The 22,717-nt window shown below is 37.9% G+C and overlaps 4 protein-coding genes across 4 annotated transcripts; all 4 read right to left on the reverse strand.

Annotated features, from left to right (window-relative positions):
* Positions 1–413: 413 nt before the first annotated feature.
* LOC115432626 (olfactory receptor 146-like) lies at positions 414–1,358 on the reverse strand. The gene has a single exon (XM_030153533.1). It carries the CDS (start codon positions 1,356–1,358, stop codon positions 414–416), a length of 945 nt encoding a protein of 314 aa, XP_030009393.1.
* A 4,495-nt stretch (positions 1,359–5,853) lies between these two features.
* Positions 5,854–6,780, reverse strand: LOC115432432 (putative gustatory receptor clone PTE03). The gene has a single exon (XM_030153271.1). It carries the CDS (start codon positions 6,778–6,780, stop codon positions 5,854–5,856), a length of 927 nt encoding a protein of 308 aa, XP_030009131.1.
* Positions 6,781–12,311: 5,531 nt separating this feature from the next.
* On the reverse strand, positions 12,312–13,262 carry LOC115432627 (olfactory receptor 52Z1-like). The gene has a single exon (XM_030153534.1). The coding sequence runs from the start codon at positions 13,260–13,262 to the stop codon at positions 12,312–12,314; it is 951 nt and encodes a 316-aa protein (XP_030009394.1).
* Positions 13,263–19,878: 6,616 nt separating this feature from the next.
* Positions 19,879–20,829, reverse strand: LOC115432628 (olfactory receptor 8U1-like). The gene has a single exon (XM_030153535.1). The coding sequence runs from the start codon at positions 20,827–20,829 to the stop codon at positions 19,879–19,881; it is 951 nt and encodes a 316-aa protein (XP_030009395.1).
* Positions 20,830–22,717: the final 1,888 nt, after the last annotated feature.

Genomic DNA, 22,717 nt, shown 5'->3' on the forward strand with positions numbered 1-22,717 from the left:
TTAATATGTATCGTATTAAATGCTTTTGTAAAAACAAAATGTTTAAATTGTAAAGAGACTTTGTGGATACCCTGTATTCTAAGTTTGTGAGATACTAAAATTTGGGTTTTCATTAGCTGTAAATTATAAAAAAACAAAATGAAAAGAAATAAACACGTGAAATATATCAGTCTGTGTGTGATGAACCCTACTACATAATGCATGTTTCGGCCCCGCCCCTTGTCTGTCCCATCGATGTCCGTTCCATCGATGTTGCAGCGCGGGAGGGCATTTGAGTGCAATGCTGCTGTTGCACCACAGGAGGGCGTTATGCCGCTAGTCTATATAAACATGTGTTTCACCTTTTGAATTGAATTACTGAAAAAAATCAACTTTTTGACAATATTGTAATTTATTAAAATGCACCTGTATATTTACTTTGATTTCACAGTCACTATGTTCTTGGTGAACAAGATGAAGATCTTCTGTCTGACCGCTTTGATCTGCAGACCATAGATGATGGCATTCATAGCAGGAGGAACCACGTGGAACATGATGGATGCTACCTTCCTTTGGTCTGAAAGGTGAGGGAAACGGTGCAGGAAGATGATAACGCAGCCTGATGCAAACATGATGATGTACATTAGCAGGTGTGTGGCACAGGTCTGCAGAGCTTTACTGTTCAGAGCTCCGTTCTTGTTACTCAGACAAGAAATGGCGATCCTGGCATAAGTGAGTGTGACGCTGCCCAGTGAAGAGCTTAGCAGAACCACGGTGTATGCGAGGCCGTAAATGTTGTTTATTAAGACACTTTCACAAGAGAGTTTAAACAGTGAAGCGTTATCGCAAAACGGGTTGAATATGACTTTCCTACAGCGTGACAGGCGTACAGTCAGGCCGATCAGGATCAGAACCAGGACCAAATTGACACCCCACGCTGACAGGGACAGCTTCAACACCATCCTGCTGGTCATGATGGAGGCATAGCGCAGAGGGTTACAAATGGCCACGTAGCGGTCGAAGGCCATGATCATGAGCACCGCGTGGGTGACGCTGGCATGAAAATGGGCACAGAAGGCCTGAAACACACAGTCGGCGTAGTAAATGTAACGCTGTGACTGGAAAATATCCTGCAGAATACGTGGAATGATAGTAGAGGCCCCGAACGCATCGTTAACACTCATGTTACAGAAGAGCAGGTACATGGGCTGGTGGAGGCTCGTCTCCATGGAGATGAGGACCACCAGGCCGAGGTTAGCCATCATGATGAAGATGTAGATGAGGAGGAGGAGGATGAAGGCGGGGGCAGCAGATTGAGGTGTGACTTTTAACCCTTCTAGGAGCAGGATGTCTGTTTGTAGAGTCAGGTTCTCCATCATACAGCAGGTCAGTGAACCTGCCAAGAAAACAATGGTGTTTAAATGTGATTTTAGATTTAATATAAAAATATTCAACAGAATAAATGTCACCATTGGACATTTCTGTTGATCAGACCATCTCTACCTCTCGGAAATGAAAAATGTTTCATATCAATACTTCCACATACATCAATATTCAATCCTGTCTGTCATAATTACACTATATGGACAAAAGTATTTGGACATGTTGAATTTTAATAGTTTAAACACTATTCTACCTTTAAGCTAGTCCCCAGGTCTACTCAAGGGCAGATAAAATGTAGAGAAAAAATTTTAATGGATGCCAGTTTTCAATGTATAACTATTTTTTGAATAGTTTGGCCAGATATTGGTGCATGGGTTAAGAAAGTGTTTTTCACCGTGGGGTCACCTGGAATTCAGATGAGGTCACCTGAAATTTCTTGTAATTGATTAAAAAAAAAAAAAAAAAAATTACAAATTTAAAATATTTTTTAATGATTCAAAATATATTTCATTATAATTAAAACATCACACACTTTTCCTAATAAAAATCCAGTTCAAATAAAATGCAGGATATAATATATGAGAGGGCATATCTTGATTGACCCGATCATGTGACCATGTGCGTTACTACACTTCAACTAGCCTGGACACAATCGCAGTCAGAAAACCGGACTGAACAAAGAATGGAAAGATTTCTTCACCCGCTTGGCCCTGCTAAGACATCTCCAAGAGAAAAATGTCTCCGTTTTGAATGTCTGGGGTCGCCAAAAATTTGTGATGTTAAAATGGGTTCATGAGCCAGAAAAGGTTGGGAACCACTGGGTTAAGGAAAATGGCACAAGACACATCAAATCTAGTATCCTGACATAAAAATACTAATTGAATTTTGAGTATTTTGACAATTTCAGTCATACATAACATACATAGTCATACATTTTTATGTCATATATTTTGACCATACTGTAAAGGTGTAGAAGTCAGTCTATAATAATTAAATCAAACTAGATCTTGGTTAAATGACTGATAACAAAATTACAAAATCCCCAAAACAGATTTTCATTTTTTAAAAAAGTAAACAATGTAACTACACTAACAATAACTATTCCTTAGACAATGAATGATCCTAATTCTCATTAGAATCAAATGAAATTCAGAAGTTTCTGTTTAATTGTATACGATTGTAATCAAATGTCACTGAAGTTCATATCACAGACTTTGCATTTTCATTCAGTTACTGTCCTACATAGTGAAATGTGTGTCAGAATACTATAGTGTAACATCTTAATATATAATCACTCACCAATAAACAATTTTAGGGTTAAGTTTACATCTGATTAAACTGCCGTAGTTTAGACTGTGTTTCAGTTACGTGTTGAACACAGAAAGGAAAAAAATCTCTTCCAAATAAAGTCTAATAACTTAGGATTCATAGAAAAGACTGGATGATAAAAGGATAACTAAAGTGCAAAAAATATAAATATTTAATACTTTTACTGATCACTTTAAATGTTTTTCACTGGGTACAAACACTATCAAATGTCAGATAAGAAATTACCCAAAAAGTGATATAATATGTGGTCAAAGGTTTTTCTACTCACTAATTTACATTTATTTCCTCATGCAATCATTTCCAGTAATGTACAATAATCCTGTTTAATGTGAATTATGTGCAATAAGTTTGCACAATAATCTTCTGCAGTTTCGGCAAAATCTTCTGCTCTTGCAATAACAATGCAATATTTATTCAATATTTATTCAAACATAAACAGTGTTTTATAGACTTGTTCATAGATATATATACTGTTAATATTGTGTCTATTTATATTTTCTGTCTATTTTTCTTTATTCTACCTTTAGTTCTATTCTTATTTTAATGCTTAGGTTTTTTTAAAATTTTATATTGTTGCACTGATTGGAGTAACTTTCCTAATTTCATTGCACACACAATGACAATAAAAGCTATTCTGTTTACATTTACATTGTTACGTTTACACAACGATTTCACTCATTTAGGCTTGCGTTAAATGGTTTAAATCATCTGTGTTTCCTGAACAATCAATAATTAACAGTTCGCTATAGTAAGGTTAATTTTCACATAAACCCACTTAAACTCCTAACACATAAAACAGACTCTAAATATAAGTAAACTGTGAAAGACAATGATTGCATGAGAATTAAACACATAAAACTGGTCACATTATAAAACAACTCCAGTTAGATACTTTTTAGTGACAGTATCTGAAAGAGGCTGTTGTGGTACTAAAATATAGACAGAAGAAGAAGACATAGGCTCTTAAAATGGAACATCCTTCACAGTGTCTTCACATCTGTCACTCACCTCCTGTGATGTGAACCCTGCTTAAACTGGAGCTGCTGACTATTTATCAGCTCAAACACGTCTCTTAGAGTTCAGTGACATCATTGAAGTTGCATCAGTTTTTCTCTGAGGATTTGTCGATCATCAATGTTGATATGTTTATCTTTCTCTTTTCTTTTTGTTTTTGGTTTAAAGGAGGGATATTTTTGCTCTTTTTAAATGGAATTACTTATTTTAAAACATTTCACTGTGGTCTACATAAACTGCAAATGCTATGCTTGGGTCTAAATTCTTCATTAATTAAACTCCACAAGCCCATCTCCAACCTTGCACTGCAAAAATCAAAATGTTACCAAGTATATTTTTCTCATTTCTAGTCAAAATATCTCATCACACTTTAAATAAGACATAATCACCTAAAGGGTGACTTTTAAGTGAGATATAAGAACTTATTTTTAGACAATAGATCTTGAAAATCTTATTTCAAAAAATCTTACAAAGATAATTTTCACTTGTTCCATTGGCAGATTTCTTTGCGTAATTCCAGATTTTTTTTTCATTATTCAAGCAAAAAAAAATCTGCCAGTGGAACAAGTGAAGCTTAAGATGACCTTTCTGCCAACACTTATCCAGGATGTTTTTAGGCATAAAGTTGAGATGGTAACCATGGCAGGAACTACAGCATATTGAAAAAAAAAAAAGAGGCGTAAATCTGTACATCTAAAAATGGGGTTCTAGGGGTACTCTGCATTGAAATGTGGTGAGTTGGGGGTCAAAATGTGTAGGCAAATGGACAGATATTGAGTACAAACAGTATAAACAACCATATTTATGAAACCAGATCAGCTTTATTATGAGCAGCTTAGTGTATATGTCAAAGTTCTTTACATATGAAGCATTAAAAGGTGGGTTTTATAGTGTTTTTTGGTGTAATAGCTTTTAAAATACCAAAGCATGAGCACAAAAAACATGTAGTGATGATTAAAAGAATTACTGATAATGATTATTGAATTATTAAACAAAAATGCAGACAGAATCAACACAAAGCAAATAATTCCTGCTGTCTCAGCAAGACAGAGGCTGGGTAACTTTTTTTTTTCTTTTTTTAATTTCAATGACAAAGATAAGCTGATTGGATAAAAATATAAAGATAAAGATTATCACCAGTGCATTGCATTTTCATTAAAGACAGCTTATGTTTCCCCTTGAAACAGAGGACCACTGGCACCTTGGAAAATCAAAATATTTGAAGAACGCTTTAAGTAGCTGCTATGAGGCAATGGAGGGCCTTAAACTACAACGACAAATATTCCTACCATGGTCACAAAAATCCATCTTTCCAGCAACCCAAAAGCTAAATAGAAGTGGTAAATCAATTAGCTAATATTATCATTACTTTTATATTACATTACCATTATCCAACTACATCTTTAACCCTTTCATGCATGAATTATGAGGACCTTAGTCAAGATATTTTTCCTGAGTGTTTTTATTCCTCTTTAGGCATGTAAAAAAAATAATGTGATTGAGTTTTTTTTGTTTGTTTTTGTGTTTTTTTTAAGGAGTTACAAATATGTCCACTCAGCTGGACACCATGCATTTAATTTTTGAAGCAAAGAAACATGTATTTAAAACCTTATATCAGAAAGTGATATGGAAAACTATGCGATAAAAACATTTTGAATGCTGCTAATCAGATGTTTTCTCACATTTTAACATACCTTAAAACAAATTATTACTCACTTCATGGAGATAAAATGCAAAAAAAAAAAAAAAAAAAAAAAAAACAAACAAAAAAAACCTTTTTGCTTAAAAACAACAACAACTGGTAATTACAGTCTAATAACAATTAGCAACTGGTTTCCACTCAAACTTGTTAGCACAGATCAGGTTTATCAAGAACAGCTAAGTTACAGTAATGGTATGAATGTCAGTGTATTATTATGGGATGGTGCATAAGTGTCCACTGTGTTGGCTGATATGGAATTAAAACACAAAACCCATGAATATACAAGAGAACAGCTGTAGAAAAACTGTCCACTGGAGTGACCACTATGCATGAAAGGGTTAAAGTGGTCAGTGACATATTGCCACAGAACAAAGTGAATGCTTTCTTTGACTTCTAGCATGTATTGCTGAACCACAATTTTGTTTCTCAGATGAGATTATTTACACTTATTTGATATGTAAAACATTCTTAATGGTCTGTCTGACTGCTTTTATCTGTACGCCGTATGTCATTGCATTCACAATCGGCATAGTAGCGTGTCCCAGAATAGGCACCATCTTCCTGTAGTCGGACAAATGAGGGAATCTGTGTAGGATAATAATGATGAAGGCCATCACCAGCAGGAGGAGGCACGCAGCCAGGTGGGAAGCACAGGTCTGCAGCGCTTTCCTGTTCAGAGCTTTGTTTTTCCTGCGCATACACACTGCCACGATTTTCAGGTAGGTGAGTGTGATGCTGCCGATGGAAGAGCCGAGCAGGAGGATGGTGTACGTAAGACCATAGATGTTGTTGATGAGGACACTTTCACAGGAAAGACTGAATAAGGAAGCATTATCACAGAACAGGTTGGGGAGGGTCCTCCTGCAGCGTGAAAGGCGAATGGTGAGGCCCAGGAGGATGGCCACCATCACTAAAGCAGACCCCCACGCTGCCACTGACAGCTTCACCACCATCCTGTTGGTCATAATGGAGGCGTAGCGTAGAGGGTTACAGATGGCCACGTATCGGTCAAAGGCCATGATCGTGAGCACAGTGTAAGATGCAGTCCCATGGAAGTGGGCGCAAAAAGCCTGAGCCACGCAGTTTATGTAGTAAATGTGTCGCTTTGACGGCGAGATAATAATATCTTTGAGTATATGAGGGATTATTACTGTGGCTCCAAATGCATGGTTAATCATGAGGTTACAGAAGAGCAGGTACATGGGCTGATGGAGGCTCCTGCTCCTGAAGATCAGCACCACCAGGCCCATGTTGGAAACCATGACGATGATGTAGACGAGGAGGAGGAGGATGAAGGCGGGGGTGGACGACTGGGGGGTGACCTTTAACCCCGCCAGGATAAGGAGGTCCAAATTTAAAGTCAGATTTTCCATGTATTATCGGTCATTGTTTGAACCTGCTTCACAAAATTAGAGATTCATTCAGATTACAAAACACATTAATTAAAGAACATTATAGGGAAATTATCATTAGTATACCTGAAATGTTAGTAAATAATAGATAGAAAATATTGACAGAAAAGTTATCCATTACCATAGTGGAAGTGGAGTTTGTGTAGAGGCATACAAAGTTAATATTTATCACCTAATTAGAGTGTTATGATGAATGAAAAACTTTTAGTAGAAGTGAAAAGAACTAGTTTGAAAGTACTAAATAAAAATTGCAACAAAACAATAAACTAAAGTAAAACAAAATATAACAGCAAGTAAAATAAGCTTAATGGTTTGTGGTGGATAAGAATAAAGTGGCTTTTCTTAAATAAACAATAATTTAACAAATCATATCTGATTTCATGTATTACTCCCAATGACACTTTTTTCTTCTACAAATCAAGGCTTTAATCATAATACCGAAGAAATACCAACTAAAACTACTTATGCACGTTCAAAAACCAAACTAAAAGACAGAAAGACGGTGTTTCAGTAGAAATCACAATGGAAGATCCCCACTCTAGTGTCTGCACATTATCAAAGGTAATATGCAGTGTGGAAAAATATATTGAGGTGGAAACGGTGGAAGAAATCTTTCCTTTAAGACCATCACAAAGGCAATACTAAATCCAATGTATAATGGATGAAATAGATCCAGTTATATCAGTGAGTCATTATCTGTCTTGTTTGTTGCAGTTTGAAAAGCATTAAAAATGAATGTCTAAAAAAATATTTGTCAGCATTAATAAATCAACAAACAAACGTCTTCAACTGAACTAATAATGATTAAATGATAAACTAGACTCTAGACTACACTGATAGTAATAGATATTCGACATCTGCTTGGACAAACAGACCTACACTCAAACATACAAGAACATCGTGAAGGTATAAAACTGAAGGACTGTAGCTGCAAAGTCACTAACAAGTTACTTACTAAGACAAACAACAACATTAACAATAAAGCATGATTAATTAAGTCAACGTTAAATCAACAACAGTTTGATATTTCTGTAAAAACTGTGACAAAATCTGTGTGAATATTAAACAGCTGAAACATGACCCACCCCCATCACACACCAGCATCGGCACACACACTTTTATTCACTCCATCTTTGGACGTCAACAGCAGCATCACATGTTGACTGGTCAACCATTGCTAGGCAACCAGAGATACTGTCTCAGCATCCTTCATCATGTATGTGCTGCCTCACTGTGTTTTTATAATTGCAGCTGAATGATAATGTCGACTTCAGAAAAAGCTGTGAATATTCTGTTTAAAAAGCATAAAGCACCACCACAGATGCAGAGGTGGTTCTGATATGATCAACTGAACCAGGCTGTCAAAGTGTGCCAAGATTAAAACAGGTGCAATGTTATGGTTGAAATGACCATATCAGCCTAGACAATAGCATTTATTATATTTAACCTTTCTTAAGTGATTTTTAACCATTTATTGTCATATTATCTTCTTTATTTTGAGTTTTTTCATTATAAATAATGTATTTTTCTATATTTAATTTTCCGATCATGTAGATGTTAATAATGCTCAGAGTAAAGTTGAGGGTTATTATATCAGAAACAGAGAAAACTGAAGAAAAAGTGGAATTTTTCAGCAAATATATCAATAAGGGCACATAAACGAAGTGTGTCCATCCATTTTCATTGATCCAACTCTATGAGGGGCTATATGGGACATAATTCAGAATTAACATTCACACACGCATGTGAAATGTACTCACACACACGTGAAAACACACACATACACGTATGAAATGCTGCTTTCCTCCAACGAAAAGAGGAGTAGATAACTGAAGTTGATAAGATCAGTTGGATCTCAAATAATGAATGCAGCTCAGTGTAGGCTAGCGGCAGTAGCTAATGTTAGCTACTAGTACTAGTGCTAAACGTTAGCTTATATAACGTTACCTGTCTATATGTAACTTTAAAGCAAAAGTGTGTGTGTGTTTGTGTATGTGTGTTTTGTTAGTTACGTTGTCAACTAACCATATGGTACTTATTCCATATAGCTAATTAAATGCTAACGTAACTTTATTGCTAACACCCTTAAGTTCGCTAGCTACTCAATCTCACTAATGCTAATCGCTTAAACTAGCTCTTACAACTAACTCAATTATAAGACTTTGTTTAATGCCAGGTGGAAGTCTGAAAGTTCAGCGGTCAATGAAAAAGAGGAGCTACGAGGTTGAAGTGAGAGCAAGTAGCTTGGTAACGTTAGCGTTTAATTAGCTATATTAGAATAAGTACCATGTGGTTAGTTGACAACATAACTGACACACATAATTTTACTTTAAAGTTACATATAGACAGGTAACGTTATATAAGCTAACATTACTATGGAGCCTCCAAACATCCAAATGGGTCATATCTGATGACCATGAAAAAGAAGGAAAAACTGCATTTTACACCAATTATTTACATGTATTAGTAGGTTTAGTAGTTGAGAAGTTATTAAACATTTTAAATCAGTAGATGGTTTTGGTCGCTGGTGGGTGTTCGGGTCTTTGTTTTTTTTTTTGGTGATTTAGTGATTTATTCCAAACATGCAATGAAAATTAACATATATGCACTTGCAAAACATACATAATAATACAAATATCAAGAATCATAACAATCTTAGTTAGAAGAAAAGCACAGTAGTTCCATTTATATGCCCGAAAAGGAGTGGGAAGAAGTATAACTTATTTAATCCCACCCCCTCTCCCTACAGTATTATTAATAATATATGTCCCTCTTCCTTTTATATTACTCTTCCATATTTATATATCTATTCACACATACACACACACTCATTCATTCATATACACATATATACGTTTGTACATATGCACACATACAAATACACATATAATCTTTTACCAATGCCTTTCTTAGTTGTGCTGGTGAATAAATAAATAATAACTTACTCAAGGAAGGAAATATATACATAAACAACAGTGAACATATGGTGACAATTAATAACCCTCTTCCCTATATCTTGTGCAAAACATGTTCTTATAAGTGTTTTTGAATTGTCTTATGTTTGAACATTAACATTAAAGTCATCATCAATATAACATGCAGCAAAATAAAGTATATGACATTTTTATCAACATGAATAAGGAAGTGAAAACACTGTAGACTTGCAGGAGATGACGGTGTTTCCATGTTCACTAAGGAGCGTTTGAATGTCCAAATGGGTCATATCTGATGACCATGAAAAGATGACAAACTGCATTTTACACCAATTATTTACATGTATTAGTAGGTTTAGTAGTTGAGAAGTTATTAAACATTTTAAATCAGTAGATGGTTTTGGTCGTTGGTGGCTGTTTGGGTCTTTATGGGTTAAAGTCATCAATATAACTTGCAGCAAAATGAAGTATATGACATTTTATCAACATGAATAAGAAAGTGAAAACAGACTTGTAGAAGATGACGGGGTTTCTATGTTCACTAAGGAGCGTTTGAACGTCCAAATGGGTCATATCTGATGACCATGAAAAGATGAAAAACTGTATTTTCCATCATTATTTGCATTGATTGATAGGATTAGTGGCTCACACAGTTTATATCAGTGAATGATTTTGGTCACTGGTGGATATTTGGGTCTTTATGGGTTAAAACAGTGGGGTATTCAGTTTTAGTACTAACTTCTATAAGTAAGTTTCTGAGATCTGATAGTGGATTTCTGACAGTTTAGATTTTAGGTCAAACTGACCCAATTTGGGGCCCATCGATACAAAGAGTTCAGATTAATGACAGGTTTGAGTCTATCATGCTTAACACAAGGGGTTAATGCTGTTAGTGAGGATTCTTTAAGCTGTGCTAAGATGTGCTGTCGCAGATATGTTTAGGAGGGCACAGATTTGCTTGGCAAGGTACAGGGCTCATGTGGAAGACTAAATAGGCTGGAATCCATCGACTAATGGAAGTGTGCGCCTTCAATTAAAATCCTGAAGTGTAAAACCCAAATCTTGACTCACTGAACAAATTTTGCTATTAATTTTCAGTTTTTCATCAATGTGTGAAATCTTTGTATCGATGGTAGGGCGTTAACCTAATAAATTTTTTCCTGTTTTATGTATGCAAGTAGAAGACCAATGGAACTCGTCATCCATGGTGTCCATCCAGATCTCATATTAACCCTTACACTTCCATGCACAAAAGACTTTTATTTTGCACAATTCAAAGTAGTGTTGTTCACTGAAGCATGAAAAGTGACCCATGACACTGATGTCAATCAAGGGAGAATTACATGGTCAATAAACACAAATGACCAGGTTTTCACAATCTCTTTGCATTTTGGGTTTATGTTGTTTTTTTCTGATAGTCTACTTTTTTCTGATACATCCTGTATAGACAAAATATGACAAGGTGATGATGTGTTGATATGTGATTGTTAAGACTGAGAAAGCAAAGAAATAACACAGACAGAAATTAAATATGTTTCTAAAAACAGTTTCTGCCATATTTCGTAAAAACACTTAAGTTGCAGCAGACTAGCTTTATTAAATATATTTCAATGCATGTGATGAAGTTTACTGTATATTAAGTATTAAAATCTGGATTCTACAGCGCTTTCTGTTACACAAAGTTGATTTGGCTGCATTTTTAACTGTTCTGTGAAATGCATCCACAGAATGAACTAAATGCCTTCTCTGACTTTTTAAAATAAATAAAAGTGATAGACCAGCTCTAAATGTAAAGTGTCATGAGATAACTTTTGTTATGAAGTGGTATTATATAGATAAAATTGGATTGATATATTGGTTAAAGGTGCGGGAGACTTTTGTGAGCAGTTTTTCACCACATCTGTCAAACCTCAGTCATATCCTCAGTATCACGAATCTGTAAGTCTTTCTGTGGCTACTCACCTGAATCTCTTGCGTTACGTTGAACAGTTTCTTAGTGCCATCCACCATAAACAAACCATATGTTTACAAACAGAGCCGGGTGGTAACTTGGGCATCTTCGGAATTTTATCGCCACATGCATTGTGGGAAGTGAAGGCTCGCACCGCTGCCTAACAGAGGCAGTGGCAGCGCGTCCATATGGTATTATATGGATGAAGAAAACACATGCGGAAACAGCTGAAACGCGGAAATGGCTGGAGGAATATGCATAGAGGGAAGGGAGCTCTTGCTGTTTCCGCCTCATGTCTGTAGCAGCTGCTGCTGCCAGGCAGTGGAGCGAACCGGTGTTTCCCACAATCCATGTCGCAACAAAATTCCAAAGATGCCCAAGTTACCTCCCAGCTCTGTTTATAAACATATGGTTTATTTATGGTGGATGGCACTAAGAAACTGTTCACTGTAATGCAAGAGATTCAGGTGAGTAACCACAGAAAGACTTACAGATTCGTGATACTGAGGATATGACTGAGGTTTTACAGATTCGATGAAAAATTGCTCACGAAAGTCTCCAGCACCTTTAAGTATCACTTTGCTCTGATGTAATCTCTAAATCTTCCATTATTTACTATCCATCAGTGTCACTACATTGATGTGAAACACAGCCTTAATCCTCTCTCTGATCTCTTTTATCTGAACACCGTAGATCACAGCGTTCAGAGCTGGTGTGATGATGTGTCCCAGGATGGGCAACAACTTCCTGTGCACAGACAAGTGAGGGAATCGATGTAGGGCGATGATGATGAAGCCCATCAGCAGCAGGAGGACGTACACAACCAGGTGGGAAGCACAGGTCTGCAGCGCTTTCCTGTTCAGAGCGTTGTTTTTACTGCGCACACACACTGCAGCGATTTTCAGGTAGGTGAGTGTGATGCTGCCGATGGAAGAGCCGAGCAGGAGGACGGTGTATCCGAGGCCGTAGATGTTATTGATGATGACACTTTCACAGGAAAGACTGAATAAGGAGGCGTTATCGCAGAACAGGTTTGGGAGGTTCCTCCTGCAGCGTGAAAGGCGGATGGTGAGGCCCAGGAGGATGGCCACCGTCACAAAAGCAGACCCCCATGCTGCCACTGACAGCTTCACCACCATCCTGTTGGTCATGATGGAGGCGTAGCGTAGAGGGTTACAGATGGCCACGTATCGGTCAAAGGCCATGATCATGAGCACAGTGTGGGCGGCACTTCCAAGGAAATGTGCGCAAAAAGCCTGAGCCACACAGCTTATGTAATGAATGTATCTCTTCGATGGTGAAATGAAAATGTCTTTGAGTATATGAGGGATTAAAAGCGTGGCTCCACAAGCATCATTAATAAGAAGGTTACAGAAGAGCAGGTACATGGGCTGATGGAGGCTCCTGCTCCCAAAGATCAGCGCCACCAGGCCCAGGTTAGAAACAATGATAAAGATATAGACGAGGAGGAGGAGGATGAAGGCAGGGGTCTTAGACTGAGGGGTGACCTTTAACCCCTCCAAGATAAGGAGGTCCTCATTTGAAGTTAGATTTTCCATGTGTTATTCATCATTTGTTGGACGTTCAGCTATAATTAACATGCCATTATCACACAGATGATACAAATTCAATTCATTTGAATTACATAAACATTTCCAGTAAAACAATTAAAATGATCAAATATTGCAGAGATAATATTTGAAATCAAACACCAAAAAAGAACTCACAAAATAGGAAAAAAAAGAAAAATTAAATAAGGAATGGGAAGTTACTTTAGATATCCCCCCAAAAAGGTGTAGCAGTTACACCACACTTTAAGGAATACACTCTGAGGCAAAAGAGAAAAGAAAAAAATGATAATTTTGTGTACAGTTTTGGAAAACTTAAGCTACATGGCCATTAGTGTGATTATCTTGAACAAAACATATGACAAAAACTAAAACTAGCAGAGTTTATGTAAAAATTTCAAAAGAAAATGAAACACCAAATAAAACAAGGTCTAACTGAAGATAAAATCAGCTTGGTTTAGGTTTTTCCTGTGTTAATGGTTATTGGTGAACAAATAAATTATCTTTACACTACATGGGATCTTCAATAAACAATTTGATTTGTGAATCTTATTTGATGTCATGAATTCTTTCATCCTGTGTTTTACTGTTACAAATCAAGGCTTTCCTCCATATACTTGCAAAACATTAAAATGAAATGAAGACTACGAAAACTTCAGTTTGTTCTTTTAAAAACAACTCACAAATGATATCAGTGCAGTAATAGTAATCACAAAGAAGAATGACTGTAGCAGCTGCCCCTTATCAAAAGAGATGCAGAGTTTGGAAAGATGTAGTGTGGAAAAAAGTGAAGGTAATTGACTCTTTAAAGACCCAAAGCAAAGGCAATACTGAATCACGTGTATCAAAGATAAGACTGAGGTGTATTAGTAAGTTGTTGCTTATTCCATTGAATTTCTTAAAGAAAAAAAGCACAAAAAAAACATAAAATGTTAATAGCTAATGTAATACTTAAAGTGCTTGTATAAACTCTCAACTGCAAGCACAATAAATATGCACATCAGTTACATGAGAAGGATGAGAATAAACATCTCTATAGACACGTTTTTCAGCTGTAAAAACACATATACAGGTGTTACTTAACAAATCAAATTGCAATGATTGCTGCAGGAAAGCCACTTACACTCCAGCATTAACAGTAACCTTGTCATACACATTATTAAATTAAAATAACATTAAAACCATGACAGTTTGATATTTCCATAAAGACAGTGTTAAAAATCTGTGTAAATGATAACCGACTCAAACCCAACCCCCCCTCCACCACAGACCTAGAGTAGCACATGCTTTTATTCACTCCATCTTTGGACGTCAGCTGCATTATCACATGTTGACTTCTAGTCCAGCTGTCGCTAAACAACCAGACATACCAACTCAGCATGTAGGTAATCTGTGCTCTGCTTCAATGTGATTTCATAATTATAGCACAGAGAAATAGTCTAATATATAAACATACATACATACATACATATATATACACACACACATACACACACACATATATATACACACACGTGTGTGTGTGTGTAGAGTTTCAAAATGTAAAAAGAAGAAATGGGAGTGAGACAAAAAAAAAATGCAGGTAAGCAATTTATTGAAAACAAACTGAAATAGGCTGTTCATCAACTAATCAAAAGTTTTAGACCACAGCTTTTAAAAGCCAAAATCTGTGCAAAAAGGTGGACTCGATGTCATTTTGTGTCAGGTATTCACACTCTCATGACCTCCTGATGGCAAAGGCAAAAAAGCTTTCTTTGTTTGAACGTGGTTGGATGTTTGAACTACATAAGCAAGGCGTCTGGCAACACACCATCGCTGCTAAGGTTGGACACAGTAAGGCAGTCATCTTGAATTTCTTAAATTAATTTGCGGAACAAAAAAGTAAAGTGGTAGACACAAAACAATTTCACCCACGCTGAGCTGGAGGATCCGATTGGCTGTCCATCAAGACACAGGACGATCTTTGACCCAAATTAAGGCAGTTACTGGTGCCGACTGCAGCCCAATAACCATCAGACAGCATCTGCCAGAGAAGGGCTTTAAGAACAAAAACCATCTTCAAAGGCCTTGTCTCCTTCAATGAAACCACAAAATTGCCCCTTTGGACTTTGGCAGAGACACCAAACATGGGACACTGAAAGGTGAAAGAAAGTTTTATTCTTTGATGAGAAAAAATTTAACCTCGACGGTCCTGATGGTGTCCAACATTACTGGCATGACAAGGAGATCACGCTGGAGATGTTTTCTGGGCGACACAGTGGAGGGGGGTGGCCATCATGATCTGGGGTGCTTTTCCTTCATTGGAACAATGGAGCTTCAGGTTGTGCAGAGGTGTCAAACGGTGGCTGGCTATGTGCAGTACAGGGGGCATCCGTCATGACTGAGGCCCCTGGTCTTTGTGGGAATGACGGGGTTTAAAAACAGGACAATGCTGCAGTTCACAATGCCCACCTGACAAAGGACTGAGAACAGAGGAATAACACCACTCTTTTGGACCATTCTGTGTGTTCCCCTGATCTGAATCCAACTGAGAACATTTGGGGATGGATGGCAAGGGAAATTTACAAAAATGGACAGCGGTTCCAGACAGTGGATTCAAAATGACTGTCTTACTGCGTCCACCCTCACCAGCGATGGCACGCTGCCAGAGGCCTTGCTTAAACAAACTGTGACAATATGGGGCATTAGTCAGAATTAGATCAAGCAGTGAAGATCTTGTGGGGTGTTTGACATTTGGGCGGGTGGGAGTCTCAATTAATTGGGTTAGATTTAAGAGTCTCAGACACTGTCAGATAATTGAGTCAACCAATCCAGGCTCAGATCCAAAAAATATTAGAGCCAAATATAGAAATGCCTTTACCTGAGACTGATTTATTCAGCCAGGTTTCTGACAGAACCAAAATATGTGTCAGTAGTTTGAATCCAGATTTTAAATAGGTCTAGCTTAGATAACAAGCTGCAAACATTAATGTGAATGATGCAAAAACCTGACCTGGATCTGGATTCATCAGGGGTATCAATATTATAAAGTGGGGGACCTGAATTGGCTGAACATTGCCTGATACTAACAGCAAAACTAAAATAAAGCATTTCCGCCAAACGATTTTGGCTCAATCTCAATGTCATTGGACTGGTTTAAGTAAAACATAACTACCGTTATGTGTAAAACATTTTTTGAGGACATCCATACAAATCAGTCGAAGCAATATATAATGATTAAAAAGTGGCACACAACGGGATGGCAACAAACATCTAATCAAGTCAGTACTGGACCAGGTGTAGGTCAGCGAAACCCACAGATATACATACATATCTATCTCTCTCTCTCTCTCTCTCTCAACATATATATATATATATATATATATATGTATATATATATATATGAGCAAAACCCATAGTGAAACCAATGAGCAAACAGGTCAGTGAAGTGGAAAGATCCAGAGGAGCGCGTGGATCATGTCCACGAGCCCCAACAGGACCCAAAGGGTGCGTGGCGCACCTCCATGAGCCCGAGTGTTAGGGTAGTTTCAAATCAACCACAACGGGAGAAACATGAACACTACTAGTGGAAAATTCATTGTAGTTGCCTCACAGTACAAAGTTTTTAGACTGACTTGGGATGGTAAAACAGGACGATGTTTGTGTGGAGCCGGACTCTCCTCCACCACGTCCAGCCGGGAAGCAGACCCATAAAGGTGTACGATGAGTGGCTAGCAGCTAACCTCTAGCTGCTAATGGCTAGCAAGTGGCCAGTGGCTAGCAACCGGTGGCAGCTGACAGATCCGACCCAGCCTGTTGTCCAATATGTGATTACCAGTGTGGTAGTAAATCCTCAGACATCCTCAGTTCAGCAGCCACTGTTGTCAGCGAACGAGACCCAGCAGGGGGGACCGGGGCCCAGAGTAGCATCTAGCGAGTAGAGCCCGAGGTACCACAGCGGGAACCCCTAGGCCGGGAAAGGAGCACCTGTGCAACCCAAAAGGGGTCGGTGAGGATCACAGCCTGGCCAAGCCCGGATGGCAGCTTCACAGCACCAGCAGGTAGAGGAATCCCATGGTGGAAAAGTGCCCTGGGTGAAGTTGCAAAAACCCCTTACTCACATTACATCAACAATGATTTGCATGGAGTTGTGGCTCATGCCAGTTAAAAACAGATTAAAATTATCAGAATAGTTGTTTAAACAAGTAATTTAAAAACACTTGTAAACTTAGTGCCTGTTATTACAACAATTAAATACGATTAAAACCAATCTGAGAAAGTGCCTAGTGACAGTGGAAAAACGCTTAAGTGTGTGCACGGCCATCTTGGATGGGTGTGGGTGGGTGTGTGTGTGTGTGTGTGTGTGACTGCGTTGTGAATAATCTATTTTTTCAAATATCTTTTTATTCTCTCACAGGTACATTTTGGGAATTGAAGTAAGGTTGGCCTCAGTTATGGCAATGAATTCCATTGCATTCCAAATCATTTTAAATTAAAAACAACAGGATACAGTTTAAGTATAGGCCTCTGTTTAACGACTTCATGATTCACTCAATCACTGGCAGTGTTCCACAGATGAGCTGGGAGGTAAATCTGCCATTGTATATAATTTTGTAAAATGTCGAAAGCCAACAACACTAATCTTCATTTAGGGCTAGAGTTATAGGTCAGGTGTTCCCCTCAGGTGAGGTGAACCCCTGTTTGATGGAATCAAACCAAATCCACCAGTTAATTAATGTCACTGACCTTCAGTTTGAAGTTAGGAACGATTACCAAACAATGATGGTTATAGATATAGTTTGCTTTAGTTTTTCTTTTGGCTTGATAGTGTGGTGTAAATCCATTCTGAGAGGTTTATTAAAAAATACCCTTTACCCCTTTGAGCGTTTTAGTGCAATACACAGAATTAAATGTCACTGTGCCAGTGCAGTGTTGGGTGAAGCTACAATACACAACAAGAATACTGATAACATTTAAATGAGAGCAGTTATATTTTAAATGTGGCTTACAAAATAATTTGCTTTTAGCTCACTGGCTGATAGAACATTGACCTTTGGTGACCTTCAGGGGTTTTTCTAGAAAAAATTACTAAGAGGGAGCACAGGTAGGCGAGGGAGCGAAGCGACCAAGCGGGGGGGGGGGTGCGCGGTCTGAAAAGACACCAATTCGTGTCGTTTTGAACCGTTAGACGGTCTACCTACTATGTTTACGATAGTTTTGGAATAATTATGCACTGTGTGTATGCAGGACATCTTATGAGCTGTAGCTGTGATGTGTCCCAATACTTTTGTCCATATAGTGCAGGGATTAAAGTTCTCCGTCACCACGACGGATTTCTGTCAAATGGAAAAACTGAGGGGGGAAAAAGTCATATTGAAGTAACTTCCCCATGTGTTTCGCGGAGTCCAGTCGGCACTGTGATGCTGTCCTGAATCTGCAGCGCTCCGGTCTGCAGGTGTTTAACACAGGCACGCCACGCACAGGGGGCTGATAGGTTTTACAGTGATGATAATAAGATGACTTCTTTATTTTTATGTCGGGAGGAGAGATTGATGACTATTTATCTTTGGAAGGAAATGCTGCTCATTCTGTGCCTCAGAAACACATGGACAAGTTCAGCTTTACCGAAGTTCAGCCTCCAGACGCTAACTTTAGTGCTAACAAGTAGCTTTCATTATGAAAGAACCACAGTGAAAAGGGAAGAAGACAGATCTGATCTACATGGACCTTCATGTTTGGGTTCATAGCTTATCTCCTCTTGCCAGTATATGACTAGTGTGTGTGTTTGTGTGTATGTGCCCTTCCCGTGTGTGCGGCTGTGTGGGCCGTGGCCTTATGCAGTTATGCCCCCGACTGCATAAGTGCTTTATTTTGACCCATTTAGCATCTTATTTCTATCTGTGTGGTACAGTACGAAGATAAAATTGAATGAATGTGTAACACCCTTGGTATTTGGAAAGCCACTGTATTTTAAATACCCTCAGAGAGTATCCACTCCACTGTCCCTGCAACAACCTCCACCTCTACTGCTAAAGTAAAAAGTTCTACTAATGTGCCATGTGTCTCTGGAAAAAAACAGAAGCGTACATCCGGAATGACCAAGCTTGAAACTTTTGGTTTCAGTGCCAAAAAGCAGAAAAAATAAAAGATTAGTTGGTTAGGGTTACATTTACACAGACATTTTCCCCAAAATTCATGTGCTGTTGGAGTTATGTTTTAGGAGTTCCTAAGTTGTTAAATAAAAAGTTTTTCACTCATTTTTTGCAGTAAGGTTTTCTTCTAGTTATTATTTTCACTTGCTTCAAAGGTTTTCATACCCTTTAAAATTAACCAGAGAGCACCAAAATTGACCTGAAGCTTTAAAAATTTTCTGGGGGAGGACCCCCAGACCCCCCACCAATACCACTCATGACAGTTTTTCTATCCGTTACTAATCCTCTACACCTGTACACTCTCCCATTCAGTGTGTTTTACAGTATTGCCAAATTTGACTATATAAACTTGTACGCTATAGTAGTATTGTATTGCATCATTTTTAATAGTGGCCAATGATTTTGACCAGAAGAAAATTTTCAGTCAGATGAAAAATTTTTGCTTTAATCCCTGATATAGTGTGTCTGTGATGATATTATTTTCCTTTCAGGGCCACTTTGTGGATGTGAAACAGAGCCTTTATTGTCTGCCTGATCTCTTTTATCTGCACACCGTAGATCACTGCATTCAGAGCTGGTATTATGATGTGTCCCATTACAGTCACTATCTTTCTGTGGTCGGAAAACTGAGGGAATCGATGTAGGATGATGACGATGAAGCCCAACGCCACCAGCAGGACGTACAGAGCCAGGTGGGAAGCACAGGTCTGCAACGCTTTCCTGTTCAGAGATTTGCTTTTACTGCGCACACACACTGCAGCGATTTTCAGGTAGGTGAGTGTGACGCTGCCGATGGAAGAGCTGAGCAGGAGGACGGTGTATGCGAGGCTGTAGATGTTATCGATGAAGATGTTTTCACAGGAAAGGTTGAACAAAGAGGCGTTATCACAGAACAGGTTGGGAATGATCCTCCTGCAGCGTGACAGGCGGACGGTGAGGCCTGTGGGTATGACCACCATCACAAAAGCAGACCCCCACGCCACCACCGACAGCTTCACCACCATCCTGTTGGTCATGATGGAGGTGTAGCGTAGAGGGTTACAGATGGCCTGGTATCGGTCAAAGGCCATGACCATAAGTACAGTGTGGGAAGCAATGCCATGAAAGTGCACACAAAAAGACTGAGCCACACAGTTTATGTAATGAATGTATCGCTCTGAGTGAAGGATTAAAATGTCTTTGAGAACATGAGGGATTATTATCGCTGCTCCAAAAATATCATTAATGACAAGGTTACAGAAGAGCAGGTACATGGGCTGACGAAGGCTCCTGCTCCTAAAGATCAGCACCACCAGGCCCATGTTAGACACTATGATGAAGATGAAGCTGAGGAGGAGGAGGAGGATAAAGGCAGGGGTCTTAAACTGAGAAGTGACCTTTAATCCCTCCAAGATGAGGAGGTCCTCATTTAAAGTCAGATTTTCCATGTGACATCTCTCATTGTTTCACTCAGCAAAAATGTAAATGTCATTGTTAAATGTGATAATAAACACAATATTTATATTTCTATGAAAAATATAACACAAACTAAACAAATGTAAGTAAAACTGTCCTCTATTGTTATTAGCTCATTCTGAATCAGAATGAAATGCTTTTGGAAAACTTAACAACAAGAAAACAGTTCTTCTCTAATGGATCCTTTCATCTAATCTGTTAAGGCTCTACAAGTCAAAGTTTTTGTCATAATACAACAAAAACGACAACGAGAACACAAAACAATAATACTAATGAAAAAGTTAATAAAATCTATTATTTCATCAAAATTAAACTAAAATTGTTGGGTAATGATAAAATAATTTTAAACAGAACTGTTAATAGTCAAAGTGCTTATTTGAACTATAGACTCTTTTCTTTAAGCACACATAGACATACTGTATTGTAGAAATAAATAGACAGTCTCTTTTTGTTCAGCGTGTTATAGCAGCGATTGAAGCTAAAAACACTGCATGTACAGCAAATACATATATAAATTATATCAATAGGTGCTGTGAAGTCAGTTAAATTCTTTTTGTGCACTGCAAACAACATAATTATTTCATGTATGATTCAAATAGAATTATCCCTGTCTGTGCTTTTTTCAAAAAAGATAAAGTTAAAACTCATGCAAAGGTTAAACAGCTGAAACATGACCCACCCCCACCACAGACCTGCATGAGGATGCACTTTTATTCACTCTCATGTTGTAAATCAGCTGCAGCATCACATGTTGACCGGCCAACTGTTGCTAGGCAACCACAGAAAATGACTCCACATCCAGCATCTGTGTGCAGCTTCAATATGATTTCATCATAGCATAAAGCAATAATTTAATGCATTAAAAGTTTTGTGTATTTTGTGCCTTTGACTGTTTTGTGATTTCACTACACTGAGAAAAGTGACATCAGGAAATTTTAGGATTTAAAGTAAATGACTGATTGAGGAGAATGGTCACAAAGTCTCATAGTGTTAACTACTTTTACTTTTTTTAACTCCTTCCATTCCTCTCCCTTCTATTGCCTGTTTTTGTTTTCTTATAGAATTTTAACCATGTTTCAGAGATTCAGTAAATGTGACTGTGTGAATGTCAGTTCACTTTTGTAATCTGAATAGTACAGCACTAATCAGATAACCTGAAACAGGAGTAGAAACGGACACATAGGTCAACTCTTGTCTCGTTGTCTTTCCTTACTCAAAATGCTGCTTCCGGTCTCCATTTGTCTAAACAATTTGACTCTTTCATTAACTGTTCAAGTTGCTTCTGGATCTGATGACTTGCTCCTCAGGCTGTCATCACATCGGATGCGAGGGTCATAGAATCATAGAAAACAAATAAGCTTCAACCTCATTTTCCCACTTCAATAACCATTCAATGAATGTCCTTGCCTTAATTCCGTAACTCACATTTTAATTGAGCTCCTGAACCTCCTGACTTGTCCTCTGTTTATACTTGAATACCATGACTTGGAAGAGTCTGTCAGGATCCACCTTTCCCACAAGTTCTGTCTACAACTTTTCTTTCCCAAACAAAACATGACGCTATGGAAAAGTACATAAAATATGTTCTGTCTGCAGTAATTATCTATTCATCATCCTCTGCTGTTGGTGCTGGATTTTTTTTTTTTTTTCCTCTCCAAAAAAAGATCTTACACATTATCCATGCATAGATATGGGTGGTCAAACTCATTGTAGTTCAAGGCTACGTACAGCCCAGTTTGATCTCAAGTGGGCCAGTTGGATAAATGTATCAGTTTATATTTCTTATTAGATATAAAACATATTGTTTGGTTATTTGCCTTTTGGTTGACAGAACAAAGAGATGGAGAGAGGGGAACAGAG

Source organism: Sphaeramia orbicularis, chromosome 14, assembly GCF_902148855.1.
Source record: "Sphaeramia orbicularis chromosome 14, fSphaOr1.1, whole genome shotgun sequence".
Taxonomy (NCBI): Eukaryota; Metazoa; Chordata; class Actinopteri; order Kurtiformes; family Apogonidae; genus Sphaeramia; species Sphaeramia orbicularis.

Coding starts and splice junctions, on each gene's coding strand:
- LOC115432626 (XM_030153533.1), bottom strand. CDS start 1,358: ATGATGGAGAACCTGACTCTACAAACAGACATCCTGCTCCTAGAAGGG.
- LOC115432432 (XM_030153271.1), bottom strand. CDS start 6,780: ATGGAAAATCTGACTTTAAATTTGGACCTCCTTATCCTGGCGGGGTTA.
- LOC115432627 (XM_030153534.1), bottom strand. CDS start 13,262: ATGGAAAATCTAACTTCAAATGAGGACCTCCTTATCTTGGAGGGGTTA.
- LOC115432628 (XM_030153535.1), bottom strand. CDS start 20,829: ATGGAAAATCTGACTTTAAATGAGGACCTCCTCATCTTGGAGGGATTA.